The sequence below is a fragment of the Panthera tigris genome, chromosome E2, assembly GCF_018350195.1.
Source record: "Panthera tigris isolate Pti1 chromosome E2, P.tigris_Pti1_mat1.1, whole genome shotgun sequence".
Lineage (NCBI taxonomy): Eukaryota > Metazoa > Chordata > Mammalia > Carnivora > Felidae > Panthera > Panthera tigris.
Genome location: NC_056674.1, coordinates 27,458,413 through 27,482,841, shown reverse-complemented (window position 1 = coordinate 27,482,841; position 24,429 = coordinate 27,458,413). Strand labels below are relative to the sequence as shown.

At 51.4% G+C, this 24,429-nt stretch overlaps 1 protein-coding gene across 3 annotated transcripts in view; it reads left to right on the top strand.

Annotated features, from left to right (window-relative positions):
* ZNF423 (zinc finger protein 423) overlaps positions 1-24,429 on the top strand; it is a 271,122-nt gene that overhangs the window by 187,245 nt on the left and 59,448 nt on the right. Inside the window, exon 4 of one of the 3 annotated variants that reach the window (XM_042968557.1) lies at positions 10,224-10,303. The exons of the other annotated variants lie outside the window; for them this stretch is intronic. Coding sequence (XP_042824491.1) covers positions 10,224-10,246 — 23 coding nt within the window. The 3' untranslated portion in view covers positions 10,247-10,303. Of the gene's footprint in view, positions 1-10,223; positions 10,304-24,429 lie in introns of those variants that run through there. 3 annotated transcript variants of the gene reach the window in all.

The window sequence follows — 24,429 nt, the reverse complement described above, 5'->3', positions numbered from 1 at the left end:
TCATCAGTGGGGCTGGAGGAACAGATCGCCGCTCTCCCCTCTCGTTTTGTTTTGGTTTGGGTTTTTTGTTTGTTTGTGTTGTTGTTGTTTTTTGTTTTTTTGGTGTGTTTGCATTTGCTTTTTGTCCACGGATCTTAAGGAGGGCTGCTATGGGCTGTGGCAGTCGGGGAAATCATTTGTTGTTATAAATATCCCAGCCGTGGTGTAAATCTGCCCTTTCTCGGGGCACGTGTCGGGACAGCCAGGCGTGGAGCCCTCCTCCTGGCAGGTGCCTTGGACTCTCGTATTCTGGTCACAGGCTGAGTTTGGGTGCTCTCAGGATCCAGGGCGCCCGTAGGCTCTCTGGGTGTGTTCTCTACTGCCTGCTTGGTAGAAGCGAGATTTTATTACACTTCATGAAAGCGAAACTTTTCTACCCTGGAACACAGAACCTCAGGGGCTTTCTCAGGGCATTGTATAACATTGACTTCTATGGCTTCTTCGATATCTGAATCCAAATGTGATCAGGAATTCAGATGGAGCAGGGAAGCTTGATATTCATTGTGGGTTGGAAGAGTATTTGCTTCTACTGGTCTGGAGTGTTTAGAGCCCTCCTTTCTTCATCTCTGACTATAGGGAAGTTCTGCTTTGAGCTAACTGACAGCCGTGTGTGCTTAAATTCATTCAATACACAACCAGAGAGACTGCTCTGCTCCAGGCACTGTGCTGGGCTCGGGTGAATGAATACCTGAATGAATGTGTTTCCCCCGCATTCACGTAGCTAGTTTTCCAGATGAGGAAGCCAAGACTGAACAGGCAAACAAGCCAGTGTGTAATTACAGATGGGGCGATGGGTGACTAGTGTGGGGACAGAGAGGAAGATCGGGAGGATGTCAGTTAAGCTGAGCTTTAAAGGCTGAGAAGGAGCCAGGCCGGTGAAGAGGTTAGAAATGCTGTAGCATCTTCTGGGGGCCTGGGGTGTGACACGGGACCAGGACCGTGGCTCCAGTGAAGTGAGAGAGGCCTGGCAGTGTCTGTGGCCTGGCAGTGTCTGGCCTCGCAGGGTGCGGTCAAGAGCTGGGATTTTATTCTCTGCAGTTAAGAAGCCAGTGTGGAGCTTTAGGTGGCCAATGACATCTTCCCATTTTAAGCTTGTCAAAAGATTGCTTTGCCTGCTGGGGGGATCGGACATCATCAGGGCATAAGAGTGGAAGGTCAGAGTCCGTGGACAGCCGCTGTTATCCAGGCTACAGAGGATGGTCCATGGTGGTGGCAGTGGGTGACAGGCTGATTCAAGATACATTTGGAAAGGAGGTGGATGTACCTACCTCTCTGGTCAATACGTGCCAGGCAGGAAGAGGTGTTGGGCGTGAATATGTCTGTGCCACTGCTTCCTACAGTTAGTTGGTCAGCCTCTACCTGTGTCCTGTGGCTTCCCAGGACTGCCCCCTCTGGTGTCTGTCTTCTCTCCCCTCAGAATGTTTGGAACACTTTGTGGCAGTCCCCTGAGGAAGGATGGGGCAGGGCTGCCAGGATGTCCTGCCTCCCCTGCCCCCATGCATTATGTTACTCATTTCTCCAGCCTCAGTTTCCCCAGATCCTGCTGGAAAGGGGATAGAAGTGTGTTCAGCATGTCTGACCCTTGCTCCCCTCCTCCCACACCCACTGACAGCCCTTCCTCCAGCCACCACTCCAGAGATCCCCAAAGTCTGTGGCATAATTGAGCTTGAGCCTTTAGTTAAAGACCAGGGCCAGTAGGTAGCTGATTTTCCCAGTCCTCAGGGTGGACGCTTGACAGGTTTCTGTGATGGGGACAGGGGAGCAAAGGGAAAGGAGGTGGAGCGATGGATAATTAAAGCATCCTGAGGGCCCCAGTCTGGTCCAGTTGGCCCAAGAGGGGGCCTCCCCAGTGGGGCCTGGTCAGAGGGCGTGTGTGCACCTGGCGGGTTAGAAGGTAGGCAGCCTTTCTGCTGATGTGGTGGTGGGCAGTGGGTAGGAGGGGGGGAGGGATTAATTGCATGCATGGAATATCCCTAGTGCCCAGCTTTGGGTTGAATTAGCTTCCAAGAAAACATCTACTATCTCTCCTCTTTCCTTTGGAAGGGCAACAACTAGTTGAATCCATCCATCTGTGTTTCTCCCTAGCTTTCCGCATTCTGGGGAACCGTCAAGAAATCTAAAACATTGTCGTGAAAATCAAGGTGGAGCCTGGCAAGTGCCAGGGAGCAGAGGAAGAGGGGAAAACAATGTGTTTGTTTCTCTGAAACACACACACACACACACACACACACACACACACACACACACACCCCTACCTCAGTCCCAACCAAAACCAGATGAATATTTTAACACCAGAGTGTTTTGTTCAAGTCAGGAGCACACTGCATTTCGGGCAAGGCCAGAGGATGACCTGGAAACCTGAATATTTCAGGGAACAAAAGGTCCTTGGGTCTGCTTTCCCTAGAAGGGCCTCAGTCCAGGGTTATTTGAAGGCCGAGCGGTCCAGGGGGCAAGGGAGGCAGCTGGAAGGGTTTCTGCTGCTTCTCCTCCCTTTCTAGGGCTGGGTGCTATGGGAGCACATGCCCTGCTCCCTGGCGCCCAGCAGCCACGTGGGGCCACGAGGCCCCAGCCTCCAGCCGCGCGCCAGGCAGAAAGGAGGGAGAAGGCGGGAGGAGGGAGGGTGGGAGGAGGGAGAGCTGGTGAGAGGCTGGGGCAGGGGGGCTGGGAGATAGAGAAACAAACTCTATTTTCTGCTCGTCTGTGGCGGGAGGGCTCCTGCGGCCCACAGGCTCGCAGAGTGAAGCAATTTCAGACAGGGATGAGTGTCTGTTTTTCCCTGGAGCGGAGACTAAAAACCCCGAAAGCCCTCGGTTTCTCTGCCCTTAATATCCTGTTCTGAAAAGTGCAGTTGTAAGAAGTGGAGGAAATGAAGATCCTTAACAAATGGAAGGGGGCCCTTCCCCAGCCGGAAACAAGAGAGCCTCGGTCGGTCGAGCTGGATGGTGAAGCTGGAGAGAGGCCGCCTCTGGGCTAGAGGAGCTTGTTGCTAGAAGGGGTCCCGGGCGGTGGCCACTTGCAGACAAAGATTCTGGTTCCTGTCCTGCCTCTGGGGGTGTTTGCTGGGACTAGTGCCACTTGGGTGGCTTCAGAGGCCATGGACAATGGCATGCTCGGCTCCCTGCCTAGAGAGGCTAGAGTTTGGGAACTCTGTTATTCTGTCTCTGTAGTTCTTGCTGTGGCCTTTCCTTGGAATGCAGGCACTGGCCACCCATCCCCTCCTGCTCTCCCCCCTTACCCCCCAGGGTGTGTGTGTGCCCGGCCTGTTCCCAGGCCAAGCAGGGACAGATCTTTGCTGCCATGTGAGCACCGGGTTTCAGAACCAGCCCCGGTCCAGGGCAGCTCGGAACTGGGTCTCTAGAAACCAGAGGATTTGTTGTACCTTAGAGGGGCCTCTTGTGCCTGCATGGTAGATGGGAAATACAGGGGGGCCCCCAGCAGGGTGCAGGGAGAGCCTGCCCCTGCAAGCAGAGAGGGTCAGGGGCTGCCAGGAGGCTGCTGACAAGGTTTTCTGGTGGGCCCCCAGTCATTTTGGGGTCTTGGCTCCCTGCACTGACTTGCGGCCAGTTCTGCAGTGACCAGACTGGCCTGCCAGTACCTCTCCAATAGTTCCGGTATTGCCCCCACTGCCCTTGCTCGTGGCACGTGATGTGCCACGTGAGGTACCAGCCCTTCCTCCCTCCGTGTGCGGGGAGATGCTGGTCCCCGCCTGGCCTCCCGGGGTCCTGGCCTCAGTAGAACGAAGTGGTTGAGAACACAGACTCTGGGCTTGCATCACCCTCTATGACCTGGGCGACTGTGAGCGAGTCATGGATCCTCTGCATCTGTTTCCTCCTCAGGAAAACAGTGGTGAGGGTGGTACCTTCCCCTTCAGGTGGTCGTGGGAATTACATGAGCTTAGAACCCTGTTGGCACAGAGGAGTAGTGAGCAGGTAAAGGTTTGATAATATTATTGCCGTGGTTATTGTTGTTCTACACATCTTCCAAAGCACCCCTTCTGCAGAGAGCCTTCCCAGCTGGCCTGCCCCCACCCCTGCCTCCCTGGGTCTCTCACTGTCTTCCCTGGGGAGTCTGACACCCCTAGTCACTTACTACCTTATTGTCTGTCCTCTGTCTTTAACGACATCACCTGCATTTGGCACATTTTCTCAGTGAAGTTCTGAACGGGACCTTGTCCATCCACCAAGTCCCACCCCAGGTCTGGATTTACAGAATGCCTCACTTAATTGAATGATATGAAACTACATTAAAAAATAAGGTTAAGGCCTTTTCCTTCAATAAATGAAACAGATAATAAGATGTGTACGTATACAGTGTCTGCTTTGTTTGACCCTGTGAATCAAGTCATGTGCTGTTGTTATGTTCCTGCTGCTGATGCCAATATCAGGCTCACAGAGGAGGATGGACTTGTTCAAGTTCACACAGCTAGAAGGGCAGAGGCAGGACTTGAATACAGAACTCTTGACCCCCACTAGAGCAGAACTGCGTGGTCTCTGAGCATTCTCAAACAGGACTGGTTTTCTGACGGGCAGTGGCCACTTCACTTAGGGGCTGACCGTGGGGTGCCATGCCCAAGCCCCTTTCTCCAAAAGCGTGACAGACTACTGAGCCCCCAAGTCCGTGCCAGAGTGCCTGCCCCCCGCCAGTGTGCGGGGATGGCATGAAGACCTGCTTTCTTATTGGTAGTAAATTTAGTTGCATGTGGGCTAATACTAAAATAGACTTGAATTCCCCAGGGCTCGGGGACACTAGAGAGCCCAGCCAGCGTAGCTTCTGCTCTGGCCTCTGTGTGTCTCCTCAATCCCACCGTGGGCCTGCATGGAACCGTGAGCTGCCTCAGAGGGTAGACCTCACATCTGCTTGTCACGCCCACCATGTCTCGTTGCATATTCCCACAATGCCTGTCTTAGTACATAGGAGGTATTCAATGGAGGCAACAGGGAATATGTTGAGGGCCAAAGGAGTTTGCCTGGTTCTAGCAATTTCCTCCAGAGAGCAAAGTCCACTTGTTGTTCCATGGTTAGGTATGGAGTTTCAGAAACCAAATGAACAGGTAGGCTGAGAATGTAGGCCTCTGAAATAATACTTCTTCCCATCACTCCACCTGGGCTGGTGGTGAGCAGGCCAGAGGAGAACCAGGGCTGCTGGCCCAAGACTGGGCTGCAGGAGGTGCTCATGGTCCATCTGATCTAATTATGCTGGGGGCGGGGGGCGGGGGGTGGGTGGTGGCAGCATTCTAGGCCTTGTCCAGGCCCTGCCTCCTATAGCCTAGCTCCTCAACGTTGTGGCCCAGGGACTGACAACATCCCCATCACCTGGGAGTGTGCTAGAAATATGGACTACCAGACCTCGGTCCTGCTGAACCAGAAGCCCCAGGGGATTCACATACTTGTTGAAGTTTGAGAAGCAGTAGCCTGAAAGACGGGTTCCCCGAGGCAAGCACCAAGGAAGGTAGGCTGGTGCCCTTGCTGAAAACACACCCTCCTGGCTTCCCATCTGGGCTCCCCCCATAGGTAACACTTGGGGTTGTAGCCTGTCTGGCTTCCGTTTCCTCCTGGGTGAAGCGGGATCATAGAAACAGTCGGGCCTTTCTCCTTGGGCTGCCGAACGAGGATTAGATGTAATAACACAGAACATATGTTCCGTACTTAGCGCACGGCCCAGGCAGAGCGAGCCCCGGATAAATGTGATGTTAGCTAGCTTGAAGAACGGGAGAGTGAAGGGGGCTTCAGTGAGTGGGAGGGAAAAACACTGTGATTTGTGCAGCTAGTTTTGCACGGGGCTTGTTTAGTGGAGCTTAACTCAGGAGCTAAATACCAGCTAGGACTCCCTGTAGAATTATTACATGGAGTAGTAGGGAAAGGGGGAGCCAGAGTTACTGCTTGTGATAGCAATTTTTTTTTAAATTAGAAAAAAAAAGTGTTAAAGGCAAGTAAAACCCCTGGTGATCGCAAATGAATTGCCTAAGTTCTCTTAGCAGATCCACTTTCGGAAGCGATGACTGGGTTTGCAGGGGTGAATGGCTTCTCCTTTTGTGGGGAGGGGGCAGCGAGGCCCCCACGGTGGCTCCTGGCTCTGGTGTGGGTCCGGCTGCTCCTTGTGGGTAGGCCATGGCCACTGTGGGCGGGAGGAGGCGCTCCGTGGGCAGGGCCGGGTATCTGGGCCTCCTGGCAGCTTAAATGCCTCCGATTAGCAAGTCGGGCGGGAAGAGGTGCTAAAAAGAATCCTTCCCGCCTCCTCCGCTGGCATGTTTTGAAGGGAGTTCAGTTATGAGACTATTAAAATGTTATTTTGATAATTAAGCCCACAGCTGTTCCGAGGGCGGCAGGGGCAGGCGGCGCACAGGCAGCAGAAGGCACGGTGCTCTCACAGGCTGCAAGAGAAAGAAAGCAGGCGGGGAAGCACGTGGTGCAGGGAGGGTGGACACAGGGCGGTGGGGTGGGGCCGGTCGAAGGGGTGCCCATGTCCCCTCTAACCAGGTCTGGGGTTTCCCTGTGCCCTCTGGTCACACAGGCTCCAGGAGGCCCCCTGTCTGGGGCTTGGGTGAGTTGCACCCCCCCACACCCCCCTCCCCAACACATACAAAGAAACTGACCAGCTGTGGGCACAAACTGTCAGAGAAGTAGCTGATGGGGAGGCCTGTGTCAGTGGTTCTCAAAGTGGGGTCCCAGGACCAGCAGCGTTTTCATCACCTGGGAACTTGTTAGAGATGGCAAATTCTTAGCCCCACCTAACCTACTGAAACAGAAACTCTGGGGGTGAGTACCAGTAAGCAGTCTGTGTTCTAATGGATCCTCTAGCTGATTCTGATGCTTGCTTAGTTCTAGAACCACCATCTTAACAGGTCACCTGGCAAATGGGGCTCAGCTTGCAAATGAACCCTTAGCTTATGGGTAAAGCTTGGTTAGTAAGGTGTGGGTGAAGATGTGGGGATGAACAGCACATAGGCATCCCTGATCTAATTCTATTCCTTCATTGTGCTGGGTGGCAAAGAGAAGCCCAGAATGGGGAAGTGGCTTATCTAAGGCCACACAGCAAATTAGAGCAAAACTGCAATTAGTAAATCGGCCAGCTTTCTTGATTGCAGATCTTTCTATTAGCTAATCTTTCTGAATGCTAAGGGCAGGGCTGGGAGAGAAGAGGTTTCAGTTGGAAGTGATGAGGTAAGCCAATGAGAGGGCCAAGGGTTCAACCCAGAATATATTTACCTGCCTGGAGTCGGCCAGCATTCTCTAGTCATGTTCTTCTGGGAGTTATTGCCAACACACACATCCATCCACCCACTCATCCACCCACCCATGTATCTACCCACCCATTCATTTACCCATCCACCCACCCGCTCATCCATCTACCCACCCATCCATCCATCTATCCACCCCCCTATCCAGCCATCCAGCTATCCACCTATCCACCCATCCACCCACCTTCCCACCTACTGACCTACCCACTTACGCATTCATCTAGCCATCCAGCCATCTAGCCATCCATCTATCCACACACCTATCCATCCATCCATCCATCCATCCATCCATCCATCCATCCATCCATCCCTGTATCATTCTATTGCTCTCCAGCCCTGTATCATTCTATTGCTCAATCCCACCTTCCATCGGTCCACTTACCCTCACTCCCCCTTATGCTCACATCATCGTGCATCCATCCAAATATTCAAGTGGGCATTACTCACCATCTGCCCCCCACCAAACCCGTGCATCATCTATTTTTTCACTCATTTGCCCATCCACTTGTTAACCAAACCTTCCCCCCTCTCCCTCCCACCCCTACAAAGAGCCTACTAAGTATTAGGCATTTTTATGTCCTTCTCAACTGATAGGAGCTTAAGCTACCCAGGTCATGTGAACTAGTCATGTTCTATAAGACACTGTTGAGCTACGACCATGACTGTACTCTGGTCCACCCACAGCTCTGCCTAAGCCCTTCTGCCTGTGCCCCCAACCCCCACCCCAGCACCAGGCTCCCTCCTCAGTGTGCCTGCATCCACATTTTCATCCCCATTCCTCTGAGCTATAGTAGTGGCCTATCACCTGGTCACCCCTCAACCCACCTTCCCCAACTCGGGTGCTGTAATTCACATTCTGGAAGTGTGTAGGGCTTGATGGTGCCATTTCACTGCTTAGACTCCAGTGGCTCCTTATTGCCTACAGAACAAAGCCTGCAATTTTGTTTTGCCATCTGATGCAGTCCGGGCTTGTTCTCAGCCTATTTATCAACCTTATGACCCTGTGGTTCCCAGCCTATGCTTCAGCCTAAGCAGGTGATTTGCCGTCCCCAGATGTTATTGTGCATTCTTTGCTCGTGTGGTCCTCTTGTCTAAAATGCCTTCACCCCACACTCCCCACTCTTCTTGTTGAAGGCCTGCTCCATAGGCCTGCTCCTCTGTGCAACCCCTCCCCCAACCTTACAAATGAGCTCAGCTCTTGTCCCTACTGGGATGGGATGTCCCTCTGCAGAACCGTGTGATGTCTCTGGTCCCACATTATCATGCACCTGGCTCTCGTTTGCAAGGCTCACACCCGCACTACAGACAGCCGCAGGTCTGTCCAGTTCCAGCACAGCGCCTGACACACAGTAGGTGCTGCTTCTGAGGTGGGCAAGTTTGGGGCTTATTTACATGTGTCTAGCACACGTGCCACAAAGGAGCGGCCTAGAAAGGTCTATGAGGGTCCAGCCTTAAACATTGTTTTTCCTCCACAGCACACACAGGACCTGGCACATAGTAGGCGCTTAACAAATATTTTTTGGATGAAAGAATAAACAAAACATTCACCCTCCCCTTTAATGTCGTTTATAGTTTCCAAATAAATATTGACCAAATAAAGCAGGAGTAACATTAAAAATTCAAAAATCAACTTGCCCCATGAGGTGCTGGTCATGTAGGATTGCAGCTGCCTGCTCACTTGTCCATGGTTTTGGAGTGGCCTGTGGGTTCTAATGGGCAGGGGCTGTGTCTTACACATTCCTGAACCCCCAGTGCCAAGTACAGAACCTGGCATCCTTCCTGCTTTCTGGAACCTACTCTGCTCCCCGCACCCCCAGTCTGTTGTCTGTGTTGGACTCGAAGTGGTTTCTGAGTCTGTCTCCCACGTTCAGAGCCCTCAGTGGCTCCCCATCACCCCGAGGTAGAGACCTTCAGAGACCCAGAGGCCCTGCAAGGTCAGTGCTCCCCTCCCGCCACCAGCTCTGTCTCCAGCACTTGCCCTTCACCCTCCATGCTCCAGCCACACTGCCCTCTCTCCTCTCCCAGGCACGTGCTGTTTCCTCTGTTCTGGGTACCTGTCCCCCGTTGGACGTTTTGCCTTAACTATCCTGACTATATGAGCATGATGCCTTTTCTCTGCCCTCATGTGCCTCCACCCCTCAGGCTGTGTCCAGTGGTGACTATCTTCCTCCCCTGCTGGACTGTGAGCCCCAAGGGGGCAGGCACCACCAAGTCCTGGGGCTCTGCACATGGCAGGTCTCTGATACTTGTTTTTTGAATGATGAATAAATAAAAAAGATATATGGTAGGCACCTAGTGAATTTTATTGAGTGAGTACGTGAATGGCACGTAGTAGATGCCTAGCAAATCTTTGTTGAATCAACAAACAAATGAGTTCAGGGCTTTCTTGGGAAAGCTCTGGCCAGTTAGGCCCCCTTCAGACCGGGGAGACTGTCTGTCCCATCCATTCCCTCAGCCCTCCTGTGCTCACCCATCAACTCCAGGAGACCCTGCTCTGCCAGACGTCTCTCCCCAGTGCCTGCCTGTCGCCAACCGGACGCTGTGCGAGGATGGATGGAGACAGTGGCCCTGGAAGCCGCTGGTCGACACAGACAGTTGTGCCGGGGTCAGGGGTGGTCATGGGGTTGGGGTGGTCCTCTGGTGGGAAGCAGGATGGAGCCTGCCCTGGCCTCTGGCCCCTGGTGTCACAACTGTCTGTGCACCTGTATAATTCTTTCAACTCTGCAGCCATCCGGTCCAGCCCTGATCTGAAAACATCTTCTAGAACATCTGTTTTCCTCCTCAATCAATACGCTCCCCAAAGAGGGCCAAGTTGCAAAATATTATATATAACATCAGACATGCTATCTGAATCCAATTAAGTGATTTGGTTGGGGAAGGGTTTGTGGTAATTAAACATACTGTTTTGGGGCAAATTGTAGCAAACTATTTCATTCTTCGTTAATAGGCACCTCTCTTGACTCTCCATGAGCTGAGAGAGAAGGAGAAAGGAAGGAAAGAAGGACAGAAGGAAGGATGGAAGGACAGAAGGAAGGATGGAAAGGAATAAGGAAGGGAGGAAGGACAGAAGGAAAGAAGGAAGGCAGGAAGGAAGGAGCTAAATGCCTCCTGCTCGGATAGCATGATTACTGCCACCATTACGGACTTCAATTTCCAGCTCTCTCGTGCTATGTGACCACAGTGAAATCACTTAACCTCTCTGAGCCTCAGCTGCCTGTTCTGTAAAATGGGGATAATAATACCTATCTCACAGGGCCACTGTGAAGGTTAAGTGAGACGGTGAATGAAAACACACAGCTCCCAGCACACAGTGGCCCTTCATGAAAGGGTCTACAGGGCATGAAGGTACATTGAGGCTCGAAGATTTATGTTCCGTTGGTCGGGGCCAGATCAGAAGTCCTTTTTCCACCAAGGTAGGGCCTGAAAAGGATCTCAGAGTATTCTTTCTTCCTCGCATATTTGTAAGGTCCCAGGAGCAGGGGTGAGGAGCCGCCTACTTGATTTCACATTCTTATCCATAATCCACAGCTCAGGGCAGCCCTGCAGGAGAGGGGGGCAGTGTGCACGGACTCTGGCTTCAGATCCTGTCCTGCCCCTCAGCAGCTCTGGGTCCCTTGGGAAGTTGCTGAAGCTCTTGCTTCGTAGGTTTTCTGTTCTGTAAAATGGGGATCATAAGAATTGCTACTGAGCTCCTAGTATGAAGTGAGTCTTGGCAAGCCGCTCAACAATGCTGACACATAGTAGGCTCCCAAAACATGTTGGTTTTTGTTTTTCATTTATTTACAGTTTCAGCTCAGAAATGGCCCATTTGAGCTGCCAGTTCTTTTCTGTGGGCACTTGACTCGTCAGGCTGGGGATGTTCCCAGCCACCAGCACAGTGACAGCAGGTACCACTTATCAGGTGCCTACTGTGTGTCATAGAAGACCCAGAAGAGGTGCTTAGCATCCGATTTTTATGACTTGTCAACAAGCTTGCTGTTACTTTCAACTTCAGGTGAAGGCACTGAGGCTCTTAAAGTCCCCCAGAAGAAGTCATATGGGCAGCTAGAAAGTTGTAGGGCTGGGGTTTGTGTCCAAGCCTGTGGGAATCTAAAGCAACAATCTTGGTACTTGCCAGGCCACCGCCCAGGCAGACGCGCCTTGTGAACCTGACCCTCGTTGGTCTTCTGCTCTGTGTGGGCCGCTTTCCTATCTGCACTCTCACTGGATTATCTGCAGGTCTGGGAGGGTTTCTGTGGTGACCCCCAGTGGAGTAGTCTGATCCTTAGTGATTCCCTTTCCCTGGGAGTCCAGAAAAGGCTCAGTCTGGACAGGCTCACGCTCCCTGGAAGATGGGACACTGGTTAGGAGGCTGTTGACATGCAGACAAGAAAAGATGGTGGCCTGAAGGGGGGCGCTGGGAGTGTGGGTGGAAAGCAGTGGGCAAATTCTGGAGAACTCATGATTAATCACCAGTGATGCACATGGTAGGTGCTGGAGGAGGGGGCAGTGTCCTTGAAGGAATAGGATTCTGGGAAGACTTCCTTGTGGGGGCTGCTGGGGCTTGGTTTGAGTCTCTAGGAAAGCCTGGGTCATTTCTGACAGAGGGGACATGGAGAGCAAAGGTTTGGCGGTGGGGAGCCCTGTGACCAGCTATGGGGACTACAGGAGGAGCCTGTGATGAGGTCCCTGACTTCAAGGAGTGTGTGTTTTGGGACTGTGGGCCATAGTGGCTCAGGCAGAATGACATCTAACTCCAGCTATTGCACAGAGTTGGGTGGGCTGGAAATTCTGGTGCTCAGGAGAGGCTGCCGGAAATAGGAGTGGGGGTGGGAATGATTGGGAACCCACACCGGACCCAAAGGACTGTCCTGAGCAGGAAACATTTGTCATCCATTTGTGCATTTGTTTAAACCATCACTGTACTCAATACAATAGGGCAGGAGAGCAGAGGGAGAGAAAGAGGGAGAGACAGAGGGGCAGTAAAGGACAAATCGAAGATTTAGGAGGGCTCGGTTATTGGGACTTTTTGAGTTGCAAGGGCTCGGACCCTGTCTCCAACTGGCTTAGGGAACCAAGGGAACGGGCTCACTGGGCCAGAAATGGGAAGTTCTCAAGGCCCAGGTGGGCAAGCCATTAGGACCTGGGCTCCTCTAAGGAAAAATGGCCAGCAGCCCTTCCAGGCTCCCATCCTATTAGCTCAATAACCCCAGGGGCAAGAGTCTTTTAGCCCATCATCTGAAGATGTCTGAAGATTGGCTCTGATCGGCCAGACCTGGGTCACATGCTCCCCTAGGGCAAGGAGAGGAGGGGTGTCAACCTCTGGTGGAAGTTCCACAAAGGACACCTGGCTGGTTGTTGCCAGCAGGTGTAAAACGAAAGTCCACCCCAGCAGAAGGGAACAGCTTTCTCCTGCACGACAGAGGCTGGCTCCCCACAGGGAGGTGGGCGTATGGGAAAGGGTCTTCTAGGCCAAGGGAATGTGAATGCTGGTGGAGGCTGGGATGGGCAAAGGGGCCCCCTCATCCTGTCCAGTTTCCCAGCATCTCATGTGCTTGGTTTCCGTGCACCTGGCCTGCACACTCGCGCTTTGCTGTCCCTGTTGAGAACGTTCCAGGACGGGAATGGGGCCTTTTGCTTCAGGCCACCTGATTCCCGTTCTGCCACCACAAATGGTGATTGAGATGGCAGGTCTCGCTTTTCCCTTTGAACCCTCCCGGCATCTGTCTGGCCGGCCTCTGTCTGGGTAGTGTGTGGTGTTTTCTGGGCAGAAACCCAAAGCTCGCCCCCGTTCCCGCTTTGTGGAGCCATTTGTCGGCATCGTGGGGGATCGCTCTGGGAGCTTTGTACCTCCGTTTTGTCCCGAGAGGGAGACAGGTTGGTTTGGGAAATGAAAGAATCAGCTGATACCATTCTGGGTCACATCAAAGCCAGCCAAAGCCCAGTCAGCTGGCTCGTCACAGCTGCCCAGGTGTGGGAAGTTCAGGTTGGCCCCCGGCCCAGTACTGCTTGCTTCAACTTGCTGCATGATCTCAGCAAGTTTCCCTTCCTTTCTGTTCCTTGGTTTCCTCATTTGTCACACAGGAATGTGAATACTTTCCAAAGGGTCAAAGTGTACGGCAAGAGTGATGTCACCAACTTTGGCCCTATTCTGTTCTGCCCCCAGAGACTTCAGACTCCGTGTGAAGTTTCCCAGGGAGCTGACTCGGTCTTAACCCCTTTTGTCACCTTGTTGGAGGTGGGGGGCAGGCGCTTAGAACACGTGGCCTTCATTTTAGGACCTCGCACCTCTCCGCTGGGAGATCTGCTCTGAGATCTGTGGACTGGCTGCTCCCTTTCCAGGTTGCTGCCCCCTCAGTACCCCCCCCCACACCCCACCCCCAGCCCTCCCCTCACCCTCCCAGCCTTCTGAGGTGATGCTGGTCCCCGCCGCCACCTCCCCGTGCTGGCCGCTGAGCCATTAGCCTCACTTCTCACTGGCTGCACATCAGCACAGTAATCATTTTCAGATTTACAAGCATTAAATATTTTAATTTAATGCCTTGGCTCTCTTGTAATTCATGCACTTAATTATATGATAATTACTCAAATGAAAGAGATACAGCTGCTGCCGGATCAATGCTGAGGGAAGACTGGGTCTGGAGTTGGACTGTTTTGGGGAGGTGGGTCTCCCCACCGCTGCCCTTCTTTTCTCCAGGCCACAGAGCCCCATGTGCCCTAAGCAGTGCAGAGGCCGGGCAGCCTGCATCCATGTGGTGCGGGAGCAGAGCTGGGGTCCTGCCCTGGCTGGTGACCCCAACTCTGGCGGTGCTGTGCTGCAGACAGAAATCTAATGGCCGATGGGCAGGGAGGGAGGAGTCTAGGGCCCTCCTTGGGTGGTAGAGGGGCAGGCCCCTCTCTGGGCCCGCTCTAGGGGGCACAGGAGTCTGGGGATGCTGTCTGAGCTGCCGTGGCAGGTGGAAGGCCAGGGAGTCTGTTCCCCCTTAGTGATGGGTGTCTGGGGGCAAGAGCCCACTGAAGATGGAGAGAGGTCTGGGCCTCCTCCCACTGACCACCAAGGGGTTTGCAAGGACTGATTAGGGAGGGATGTGCGGATGGTGCTTTCCGGTTCTTGTCTCTCCTCCCCTCCCCTTCCCTCCCTGCTTCCTTTCCCTTCCTGCTCTCCTTCCATCCTTTGACTTTCTTTTTTTGTGCTATTTTTCTCCCATTTTCTCTCCTTCCCCATTGACATCTAAACTTGTGTTTAATGCCTGAAGGGTACTGGTTATTTCGTAAGAATTGGAAATGTTCATATTTGGGAAGAATTTCAACTCCCCCCTCCCTACCATGTTGGTGGAGCCCCGTTGGGTCTGATGTCGTCGAGTGGATCCACTGGAGGCCCCTTACAGTTGATGGCACCAGCTGATGTGCGAGTCAGCTGGTGTTGCCTTGGGTCAGGCCCTCCTCGGGTCTGGGGATGACAGCCCTTGGTAGGTCCTCTGCGGACCTGAGCCTTGGGGAGAAAAGTCCCTCCTCTCTCAAGAATCAAAGCAAAGAGCCAGTTAGAGGGGGCCAAGCCCTAGTTACGGGGGCCCACAGTGTTGTGGCCAAAGCTTGTGAAGAAGTTGAGTCAGGAGGGTAGAATTTGCAAGCCAGCAACCTGTTTAGGCCTCTGACAGTTTCCAGGTTTACAGGGTGGGGAGCCTCCCGGGACAGGGGAAGGCCTCGGCTGCTCTGGGGCGGCACATTTCCTAGGCAGGGGCAGAAACGCACGTTTGCACTGAAAAGGGTTACAAACAGTTTGCCCCGTATGCAGACAATTTTCAGCTAGCTTACAGCAGCTGTGGCACCGTGCTGATAGATTAAAAGCAGCAACCAGCCCCAGAATGAAGTGTATTAGAACTCCTGCTGGGTCGAGCTGGGGAGAGGCCCACACAGCTGTCATCTAGGCCAAGTTTCCAACTGAAGCCTCAAGAACAGGATGGAACTCTGAGAAAAGTTCGCTTTCTAAATGAGGTGGCCGGCTGTTAATCAGGAGGCGGGGGAGCGGGACCGGCGGAATGCTGGAGATTTAGAAGATGAGGGGGAGGGGGTGGCTGGGGGTGTCCCACCGGGACCGAGAACCTTGTACCCAACTGGGGCTCCTAGGACCAGGAGCAAAGAGACGGCCGCAGCGTCCGGCCTCTCCCTGTGCTTCAGACAGCTGGCTTGGGAGTTGGGGGACTAAGAAAGACATCTAGGTGTTTCCATATTCTGCCCACAGGGCCCCAAGTGCTCAGGGTTCCCTGGCTGAAATAACAGGGTGGCTCTTGGATTTGGGGGACTGCACAGGTCTACCTGTGCCCAGGAAAAATGAGCTGTCAGTCACCTGCCACCAGCTGACCTTAATTTCCCCCTAGCCGCAGCACAGAGGCCCAGGCTTTTCGACTTCAATTTTGAGTATTTTAAGGGATGTCTTCTCTTTTTATGATGAGAAAGGCTCTTGGCAGGGGGTCTGGCTTTGGCCCATGAGTCTGACTTGGGGATTGGGGGGGGTGGGCACTTACCGTTGTCAAAGATGCCACCTGAGTGCCCATCTAGACCACCCCATTCTTAGAAAAATCACAATGCCAAGGCAGAAGTCTGGGTATGGTTTTTTTGTTTCTTTTGTTTTTGTTTTTGTTTTTGGTTATGTCCTTATTTTTGCAAAGAAGCAAAACGCTTCCCCCTGGAAGGGCCAGGTGAGTCTTTCCTTGGGGGGGCAGGGGGGGATGGGACTAAATCCAACTAAATTGTTACTGTTGTTATAAATAGTACAGCATGTGCCCGTGATTCAATTTCAATTGTGTATATACGTAAATATCACAGTGAATTCATTTCACAGACATTTATTGTGCTCTCACTCAGGCTGGCCGTCAGCGGTGTGTGTGGGAGCTTGCGTATCAGGTGCACTTGATTTTTCAGGAGGCACAAACGCAGGCAGTGAGCCTGCTGATAAATGCCACTGGTGTCACACATCCCCTGGGACGCTCTTGGGAAGAGGCATGGTTTCTAAAGCTGCCATGCATGCCCTCTGCCCATGGGATGGCGGGAAATGAGGTTGGCTTGTGGGCGGCATGATTTGAGGTTCCTGAGCAAACGTGGAGATGATGGCTGCAATGGAGATGGGCACAATCAGATTTTAGGTGTTTTAGGTGTTTGCCTGGATTCCTGAGCTGGCCCAGCTGGTGGGATTGGGTGGGTGCTAGTGGCAGGCGGCGGTGAGGCAGGAGTGCTGGCAGGTGCTGCTGGTGTGGGCCACAGATGGAGGTGAGAGCAGTTCAGACAGGTGCAGCGGCCAAGGACGCAGCTCTGGGAGGCAGGTTGTAGACCTAAGGTGGAGTCCTGGCTCTGTCTCTAGTTGCCTGCATGACCTTAGGCAGGCCGTTTAACCTCCCTGTGCCCCTGTTTCCTCCTCTATGAAATGAGGATAACGATAGCAGCTGTCTCATAGAACTGTCGCGAAGCTGAAAAGAGGTGACGTGTAAAATGCTTACAACTTTATTTGGGCATTTTAAGTACCCGACGAATGTGAGCAGTTTGGTCAAATTCCTCCTCAAGCTAGAATGGCTTGACAAGAGATGTAGAACCCTAATGGCCCAAGAAGAGTCGATAGATGCAACCCATTGGGTGCTTACTAGGGGTGAGACGCTGTGCCAAGCGCTGTCTGTACATTATCTCGTTCATCTTCCCAAGTCCTAAGAGGAAACAGACGGTCAGAGAGTCAACTTGTTTAAGGGTCACATGGATCTAGGTGGGCTGGCTGGGGCTGAGGTTGGGTCTGTCTGATGTCAAAGTCCTTGTTCTTACCCATTATCCTTTCTAAGCAAGCTCGAAACCAATAAACAATCCTTTGATCTTTTTTCCCTGCCTCTTCCCTCTCAACCCCAGTGAGCCGACTTTCCCACCATGGTCTCTTCTCATCGATGTTTTAGTTGCATGATTTAGGGAGAGTATGTATGGCTGTTTCCTTTAGCAAGGTGTTACGTATATCCAGGGTCTCACAGCACCATTAAGTTGGTCGGATAACTTCTGTCTGCAGGAGACAGAAACCACTCACTAATGTTGTATAGTCTCTTAAATTAATAAAAGTAATAATCTGATAAACTGGTTATTGTCATTTATCCACATAAAGCAGAGCATGTGCCTGAATTTGTCAGTCGGGTCTCAAACCAGTAGAAAACAGCCAGCAATTACCAGAGGCTCAGCGAGCAGGGCTGCTGCAATCCTGTGGTCTTCAAATTAGGAGAAATAATGAATGCATCCAGAACACATCCATTTTCAGCAAGTGCTGCATGGATTATAAAGTTTATTATCAATAAAATTATTCATTTGTGCCCTATACTGCACTTAATGCACCTGAAGTGAGAAATTAGAAGTGTGTTTAATTCTGGGTTTGGAAGAAAATACAAGTGCAGCAAATTTGCCATAATAGGAGAAAGTTAATGCCTGGCAAAAAGAAATCAATTTAGCTATTGCTATTATATTTGGGGAGAGCAGGTTGGTTTTTTCTTTCTTATTATCAAAGCATACAGATTCACTTGGATCCCTGGTTCTAGTCTTGCTTTCAAAGAAATATTTAATGAGAAAGCATGAATCAGGGGGAACATACAAATGTGAATAATGTGTGTATGTAATGTCTCTCTGTATATATGTATACACGCATATATGTGTATCTGTGAGATTTGTATTTTTACCTGTATATTTCTCCCTACATCTATATAGACACACACACACACACACACACACACACACACACACACGCAGAGTGATGCGATGTGCTGGTAAATATTTAACAACTAGCTGTCTAAAAAAAAAAAAAAAAGAATTCTATTTGTAGCATTTGCCAATTTCTGTGGTGTAAATGCTTCCCACCGTGGCTGATTTTTGAGCTCCCAATATGACTTCATTGAGAATGAGGCTGGGAAGAGAGGCCCACGGTCTACTCGCCAGTCCCAGCTGGCTGCACCACCATGATTTTGTACACCTACGTAGACATCGTATATTGTGGTTAAGGAAAAAGAGGAAGGAGATGTAAATTACCTCCATCAGTTTGAGCCCTGAGTATCGTGTGTGTTTTTGCCAAGTGTCAACCTGCTTTGGTGAATTTGCACGTATATTTTATGCAAGTGAAGAGCAGGTCCCCTCCCCTGGAAACATGGTGACTTGATTTCCATTAAGTTCCAGAGGAAAAAGGGAAAGAAGTGGAAAAGCGACGGTGAAGAAGGAGGGGCAGATTCCGGGCTCCGCTTCCCCTCATATTAGCAGCTCTGGTTCGTCTTCAGGGCGCTCGGTGGACTTGCCTCGGTTTTTATCCAGCCATTGTTCTTTTTTGCACCGCGTTTGCACACTGTGGCGCGTCTGGGGAATTTCAGCAGTTGGAATATACATGAAAAGAGTTCCGCTCCACTTTCATAAGGTCCCTGGACGGCTCGGACGAGGCCTCAAGGCCCCATGGTAGAGCCGGGACCACATTCATATTCCTTCCCATCACCACACACATGATAGCGCGGAGCCCAGACCAATCGAAAACTTGACAGTAAGCCTTTTGATTTTGCGGGGAAACCTTCATCACGCTGCGAGAGGGAAGGGAATATAGCCCAAACTGGACTTCATACTGTGGCAAGCTTGAAATCCCAGCCCAACCGCAGAGCTGGCTGATTGGAATAGTTGGAAACTGTGTCCAGGAATTCGGCTGCAAGAACTTGGCTCACAGCAACTTCTGCCTTTTTGAAAGAAAAATTGTCAACTGGGAGAGCCACTCGGGGCCTGGGTTTAATCTGTCCAGGCAGTAAAGATTCACAGAAATGATTGGCCAAGGTTGCCTAAAATGCTCAGAGCTCCCGCTTACGTGGGGACTCTCATGGGGGGTGGAGAAACAGGCTTGACGGCTCAGGGTGACAGCTATTGTCACTGTCACGACCATGGCAATTGTCGCCCGGCTTCAATGCTATTGCTATTTTGCTAATCGCCAACCTGCTGCTTGTGAGATAGCAAAGTCAGATATGCAAGCAAAGCCACACAGAGCAGACGCTCCCTGGGTACCCCAGCCTGCTGTGACAGGGAGGTGTTGTTCTGGGCACATCTCTCACCCCCCTGCTAAGTCATCCTGTCACTTAGGGGCCCAAAGGTCAAAGAGACGCTGACATTGAAATCATGGCCGTATGCTTGGTAAACCCACAAGCAGCGGCACTGTCTCTGTTGGGAGGATGTCCACCAGTTCACTCCGCTGGGATAGTGCCTGGATTTCACTATCTTTGTTTAAAGATGTTCGCGAATGAGGGACCATGATAGGACGTACCCATGCAATTCAAGGATCTTTGGTGTCGTTGCCCAGGACGTCGTGATGATGTTGATGCAGATTGTGAGACCTTGGTTCAGATGCACAAATGGCCAGGCTTGACAAAGGTCAACGGAGCCAGGAGTCATGGTCTGCTGTCCGTGGGAAAAAACATCATTGTCCACCCTGTTTTCTCGACAAGGATGTGAAGTCCTAAGTCTTAGTCTTTTAAGTGGGGGGAGACTCACACTTTTGGTAGAGAGATAAGACAATGATGTTGAGATAGGATTGGGTTGGAATACTTTCTGCAGATAGATGGAGCCTATGAGGAAGTTCTCTTGGCCTCCGGGTAAGACTTGGGGGGAAAGCTCTTGCCCTGTGACCCCAGGCTGATGCTTGCACCCACTTTACCTTATTTACCAAAGAAGCCTTCCTTTTCTTTTCTATTTTTCTTTTTATTTCCCATGCTCTGCTTGGTCCCCTGACCTCATCTGGCCTAGTTTTCTCAGGTGACCAGACACAGAGTGTGGCCAAGTGGGGAGGAACGAAGCAGGATGTAGGAATACCCAGAGGTGCAGCCCTGTGTTTGGCAATTTTGTGTGGTGAGGTTACAGGTGAGGTTAGTAGATCTCAGTTTCTCTATATGTGGGTCTCGGTTGCCCTATGTGTGAGACAGGAAGCACCCCCACCCACACACACCTGCCTCTCCAAGTGGCCCTTTGGAGCTGAAGGGCACAGGGGAGGATGAAAAGTGGGAGATGTTATTGGATCTCCAGAATTATCCACCCCGGGGGCAGCCTGGGCTGGGAGGGGGTTCCTGAGGCTCCTCAGCCCCACTTTGAACAGTTCTCACCTCCGAGACCCACTTTCCAAGTGGTCATGACAGGCACTGCTGGGCCTGGCCAAGTGGGTCCCCCTTCCTCACTCCCAGATACACCTTGGTGCTTCCCGATGCCAAGACGATTCAGGGAACATCAGAAACCTAGTAATTTCTCAGCTGGAGAGCGTTGTAAAAATAAATGTCTTCTGGAGGTTGAAAGGTTGTCAAATACACACTGAGCCTAATTGGGTCCTCAAAATGTGCATTTCCTGCTGATTTTCATGGAAGGGGTGTGTGTGTGTGTGTGTGTGTGTGTGTGTGTGTGTGAGAGAGAGAGAGAGAGAGAGAGAGAGAGAGAGGGAGAATCATTGGGAAAATTGGGCAAATGGTAACTTTTGAAGGTGTGTAGATGTGAACATGTGCCTTATCTGTTGATAGGTACCCTTTTGAGCAAAGGGCATGATGTCCCCTCCATATGGGGCGGTCCCCTCAGCCACTTCTGGGCCTACTCCTATTATCCTGGATCACCCAAACTGGGAGGTGACCGAGAGCCTTTGACAGACCAGCCCGAACAATGACCGTGAACCATTTCTCATGCCATGGGATTTTCTCCCCCACCGGAGTGAACATCACAACATCAGTTAATACTTCTCGAGGGCCTATGTGCTTAGAATAGTTTAAGTGCTTTATATATATATTTATATTATATATATATATGTATATAAATTAGCTATATATATATATATATATATATATATATATATATATATATTAGCTCATTTAAATCACTCCTTAGGACTACTCAAGGTTGTAAGCCTCAAATGCACTGCAGCTGTGAGCTGTGCCCACTATTTCAGGGGTCCAAGTCCCTCGGGATCTATCCATGAGCCCAGGTTATGAACACCTGCCTTAGAAAGTTGACCGTGGGGCTCGGAATTGATTCCAAAAACAGTCCTTGCTTCTACTTTATGGAGGCCAAACTGACTTCAGAGACCCGTGTGCTGTGGAGCGTCACCGTGACTGTGGTCCCAGCTGCTCTGTTTTTCTCTGTGACCAGATGCACATCCCTTCCCTCCTTGGGCTGATTCCCCTTCTCTCTCCTGCTTTGGGGCCCCCAGGTTCCCAACCTCAGGCCCTTTCCTCAAACCTAGCTTCCAGCACTTGACTTATTTACTTGAACTGTCTGAGTGGTAATGAAAAGCTGGGGTTGGGAGGCATCAGGGTAGAACCTCTTCCCTCCTGACCTTCCCTGCTTGCCGTCTCCGGTCTCCGTGCATCCCGCTGGGTGAGGAGGAGCCCTTCTGGAGCTGTGTGCTCTTCCTGGGGGTTGAGGGGAGTCCAGTGTGGGGCATATGGAAGGACTGGGTGCCCAGCAACTGCCCCACCACTGTCCAGCTCCCCCAGCCCTGGAACGGATGTGCCTGCCACTGCCCATAGGTTGGGGAGTATCTTGTTCCTTCGTCAGGCCCAGCCTCTGGCCATGCCACCCTTGGCCACCCAAGCTGCTGTGTACCCCCTGCCGGGCTATGGGGTCAGAGGGCCAGCGCGCCACCCTGACCCCACCCGCCCCAGCGCCCCGTTCCTCCGCCTCATTCCACCCGGCCTGCAGCCCTCTCCTCTGTCACTGATTGTTTGTTCAGCGAAGACAGCCAACCCGGGGAGGAGGAGCGGGCTCTGGGCTGCAGTGTCTGGCCCCGTTCCCCCTGCCAGGCGCTCATTTGTATGCAGAAGGGATTAGGCGGAATTTACCGTGGCCTCACCCTGGGGAGCTGCTCGCGCCCTAGGAATGCTCTCCGAAGGCGGCGTGCAGTTGGTAAGATTAGAACAGGCCCTTCTGCCGCTGCACACGCCCTGGTCACTCTCCAGGCCGCCGACATCGAAATCATTTTCATTTATAACCTTTTTGATCATCCGGCCTCAAAGAGGGCCCGCCTTGTATGACAGCGGGCACCAAAATGGCCCAATTATTTGGAGTAGGAGGGAGCAGCTGAAAACAGTCAGATGTGAGAGACAGGGCACTTGATCTGGGCTCATGGCTTTTTTTCCTGGCTTCTCCCACCAATATTTTTACAGCTGTTGACATATATTGAGTTACATGTGCCTGGGCTAGATCCCCGCGGTACTGTTTCAAAGATCTGTTCACCATAAAGTGTGCTGTTCTCAAGTAAATGACTGACTTCAAGAAAGCACAGTAGTTTAAATGTTACTATAAATACAGGAGCTAAGACATTTTAATTATAATTTTTGAGTTATACAGTGTTCTGTAAGTACACCAGGCATTTACAAAAGAATTTGTGTTTAGCTCCAAGACACTGTGCTCTCTTGTGGATAAAGAAGTAACTGCATGCGGCCAGTTTCTGCAGCCCGGTGGTGGCCGGACTTTTGTTTACTTCAGGCCAGGAAGGGAGGGGAGGAGTCCTTGGAAATCTGTGTTTTGGGGCATTGGAATCAATTGCGCATGTATTTATTGAGCCCCTCTATGTGCAGCGTAGGGAGCTGAGGGCTATGGGGGCCTCAGAGCCCTCTCAACGTTTATAGTCCCGTAGGAGAGGACAACCAGCAAATCGATGTGTATGGGAGCACTAAAGAGGGGGGGGTCCCACTCTGTCTGGGGAAAGGGAAGGGCTTTGGAGAAGAGGTGATGCTACACTCGGTCTCGAAGGGTGAGAACAGCCGCAGGGAATATTTGGAAATGAACACAACCCAAGTCCGTCTTCAGCGGGCAAGCAAATATTCTGAACAAACTGAATCGGCTGCTGTGCATGGCTTGCTGTCTTCCTGATGCCCCTGAGGCCCCTCACACCCCACAACTGGAAAGCTCCAAGGGGCAGGGAGACGTTCATGGCCTGGTGGATTTGAAGACCCAGCCCTGGGGTGGGTCGGGTGAAGATAATTCGTAGTTGAGGGTGAAAGAGGAGTCGGTCTGTGGCTGTCGTGTTATTGTAGTTTTGATGGGAGCAGTCTTTTGGGTCATCTCCTGGTTTATGCTCCAGTGCTGAGGCATTGGGTTCAGGGAAGGGGCCATGACCATGATCCATCTGACATCGGCCCATAAAGTAAAGTATTCATCTACCCCCCCATCCATTCATTTAACCATTCATTTATTCTCATCCATCCATTCCTCCACCCACCAACCCGTCTAGTTACCTATACACTTATCCATCTATCTACTCATTTAGCCGTGTGTCTACCATCCACCATATGTCTGTCTGTCTGTCTACCATCCATGTTAACTGTTCACCCACCATCTATCCATCTGTAATCTGTGAGACATTAGTGTAGGAATTAAAAGCAGAGGTTCTACAGTTAGGTTTCTTGAATTCAAATCCAAGCTCCCATCACTTACTGGCTTTATGTCCTTGGGCAAGCTCCTTAACCTGTGAGTTAACCCTTTCCGTCTGTAGAATGGGGGAGAATAATGGCGGATAGCAAAAGTGTGTCAGGAATTAAATGAGATACTACACGCAAAGTGCTTAGCACAGGGTCTGGCACGTGGTAAGACCTCTGTAAATGTTGGTTTTGTTTGCTGAGTGACACCTGTGTGCACTGAACTCCTTAGTGCCCCAGGCATAGGTTGGAGATGTTCCTCCTGGGAACGAGGGGCTTCTGTCTCATAGCAAGGGCTGGCATTTGAGCAGGAGGGGCCTAGGGAATGGACATTAAGGACTATTAAGGAATGGCCGGTGTGTTTTGCTTCTATTGCTGTTTTGAGGGAAATTCCCATCTCCTATATCTGTCCCTACCTTGTTTTTAATATGGACATGTTTGCCCCAAATCCATGAGATCTCTTACATTTTTTTAGCAATTAATTATGAAATTAATATACAAAATACCAAAGAAAATGAAACTCCTTGGTGAAGTGTCTGAGACCCCAGCTGCCATCTTGACAAAGCCCTTACTTTGAAGATGCCGTTTGGACTACACAGACTCAATACCACTTTCATTCTGATTTGTTCATTCTTTGACTGTTGTCTGGCATATTTCTTCAGCTGGCACATGTTGAGAGCCAGCTGTATACCAGGCACCGTGCTAGGTGGTTGTTGTCTTGAAGATCTCGTGTAACTTCACATAAAATTT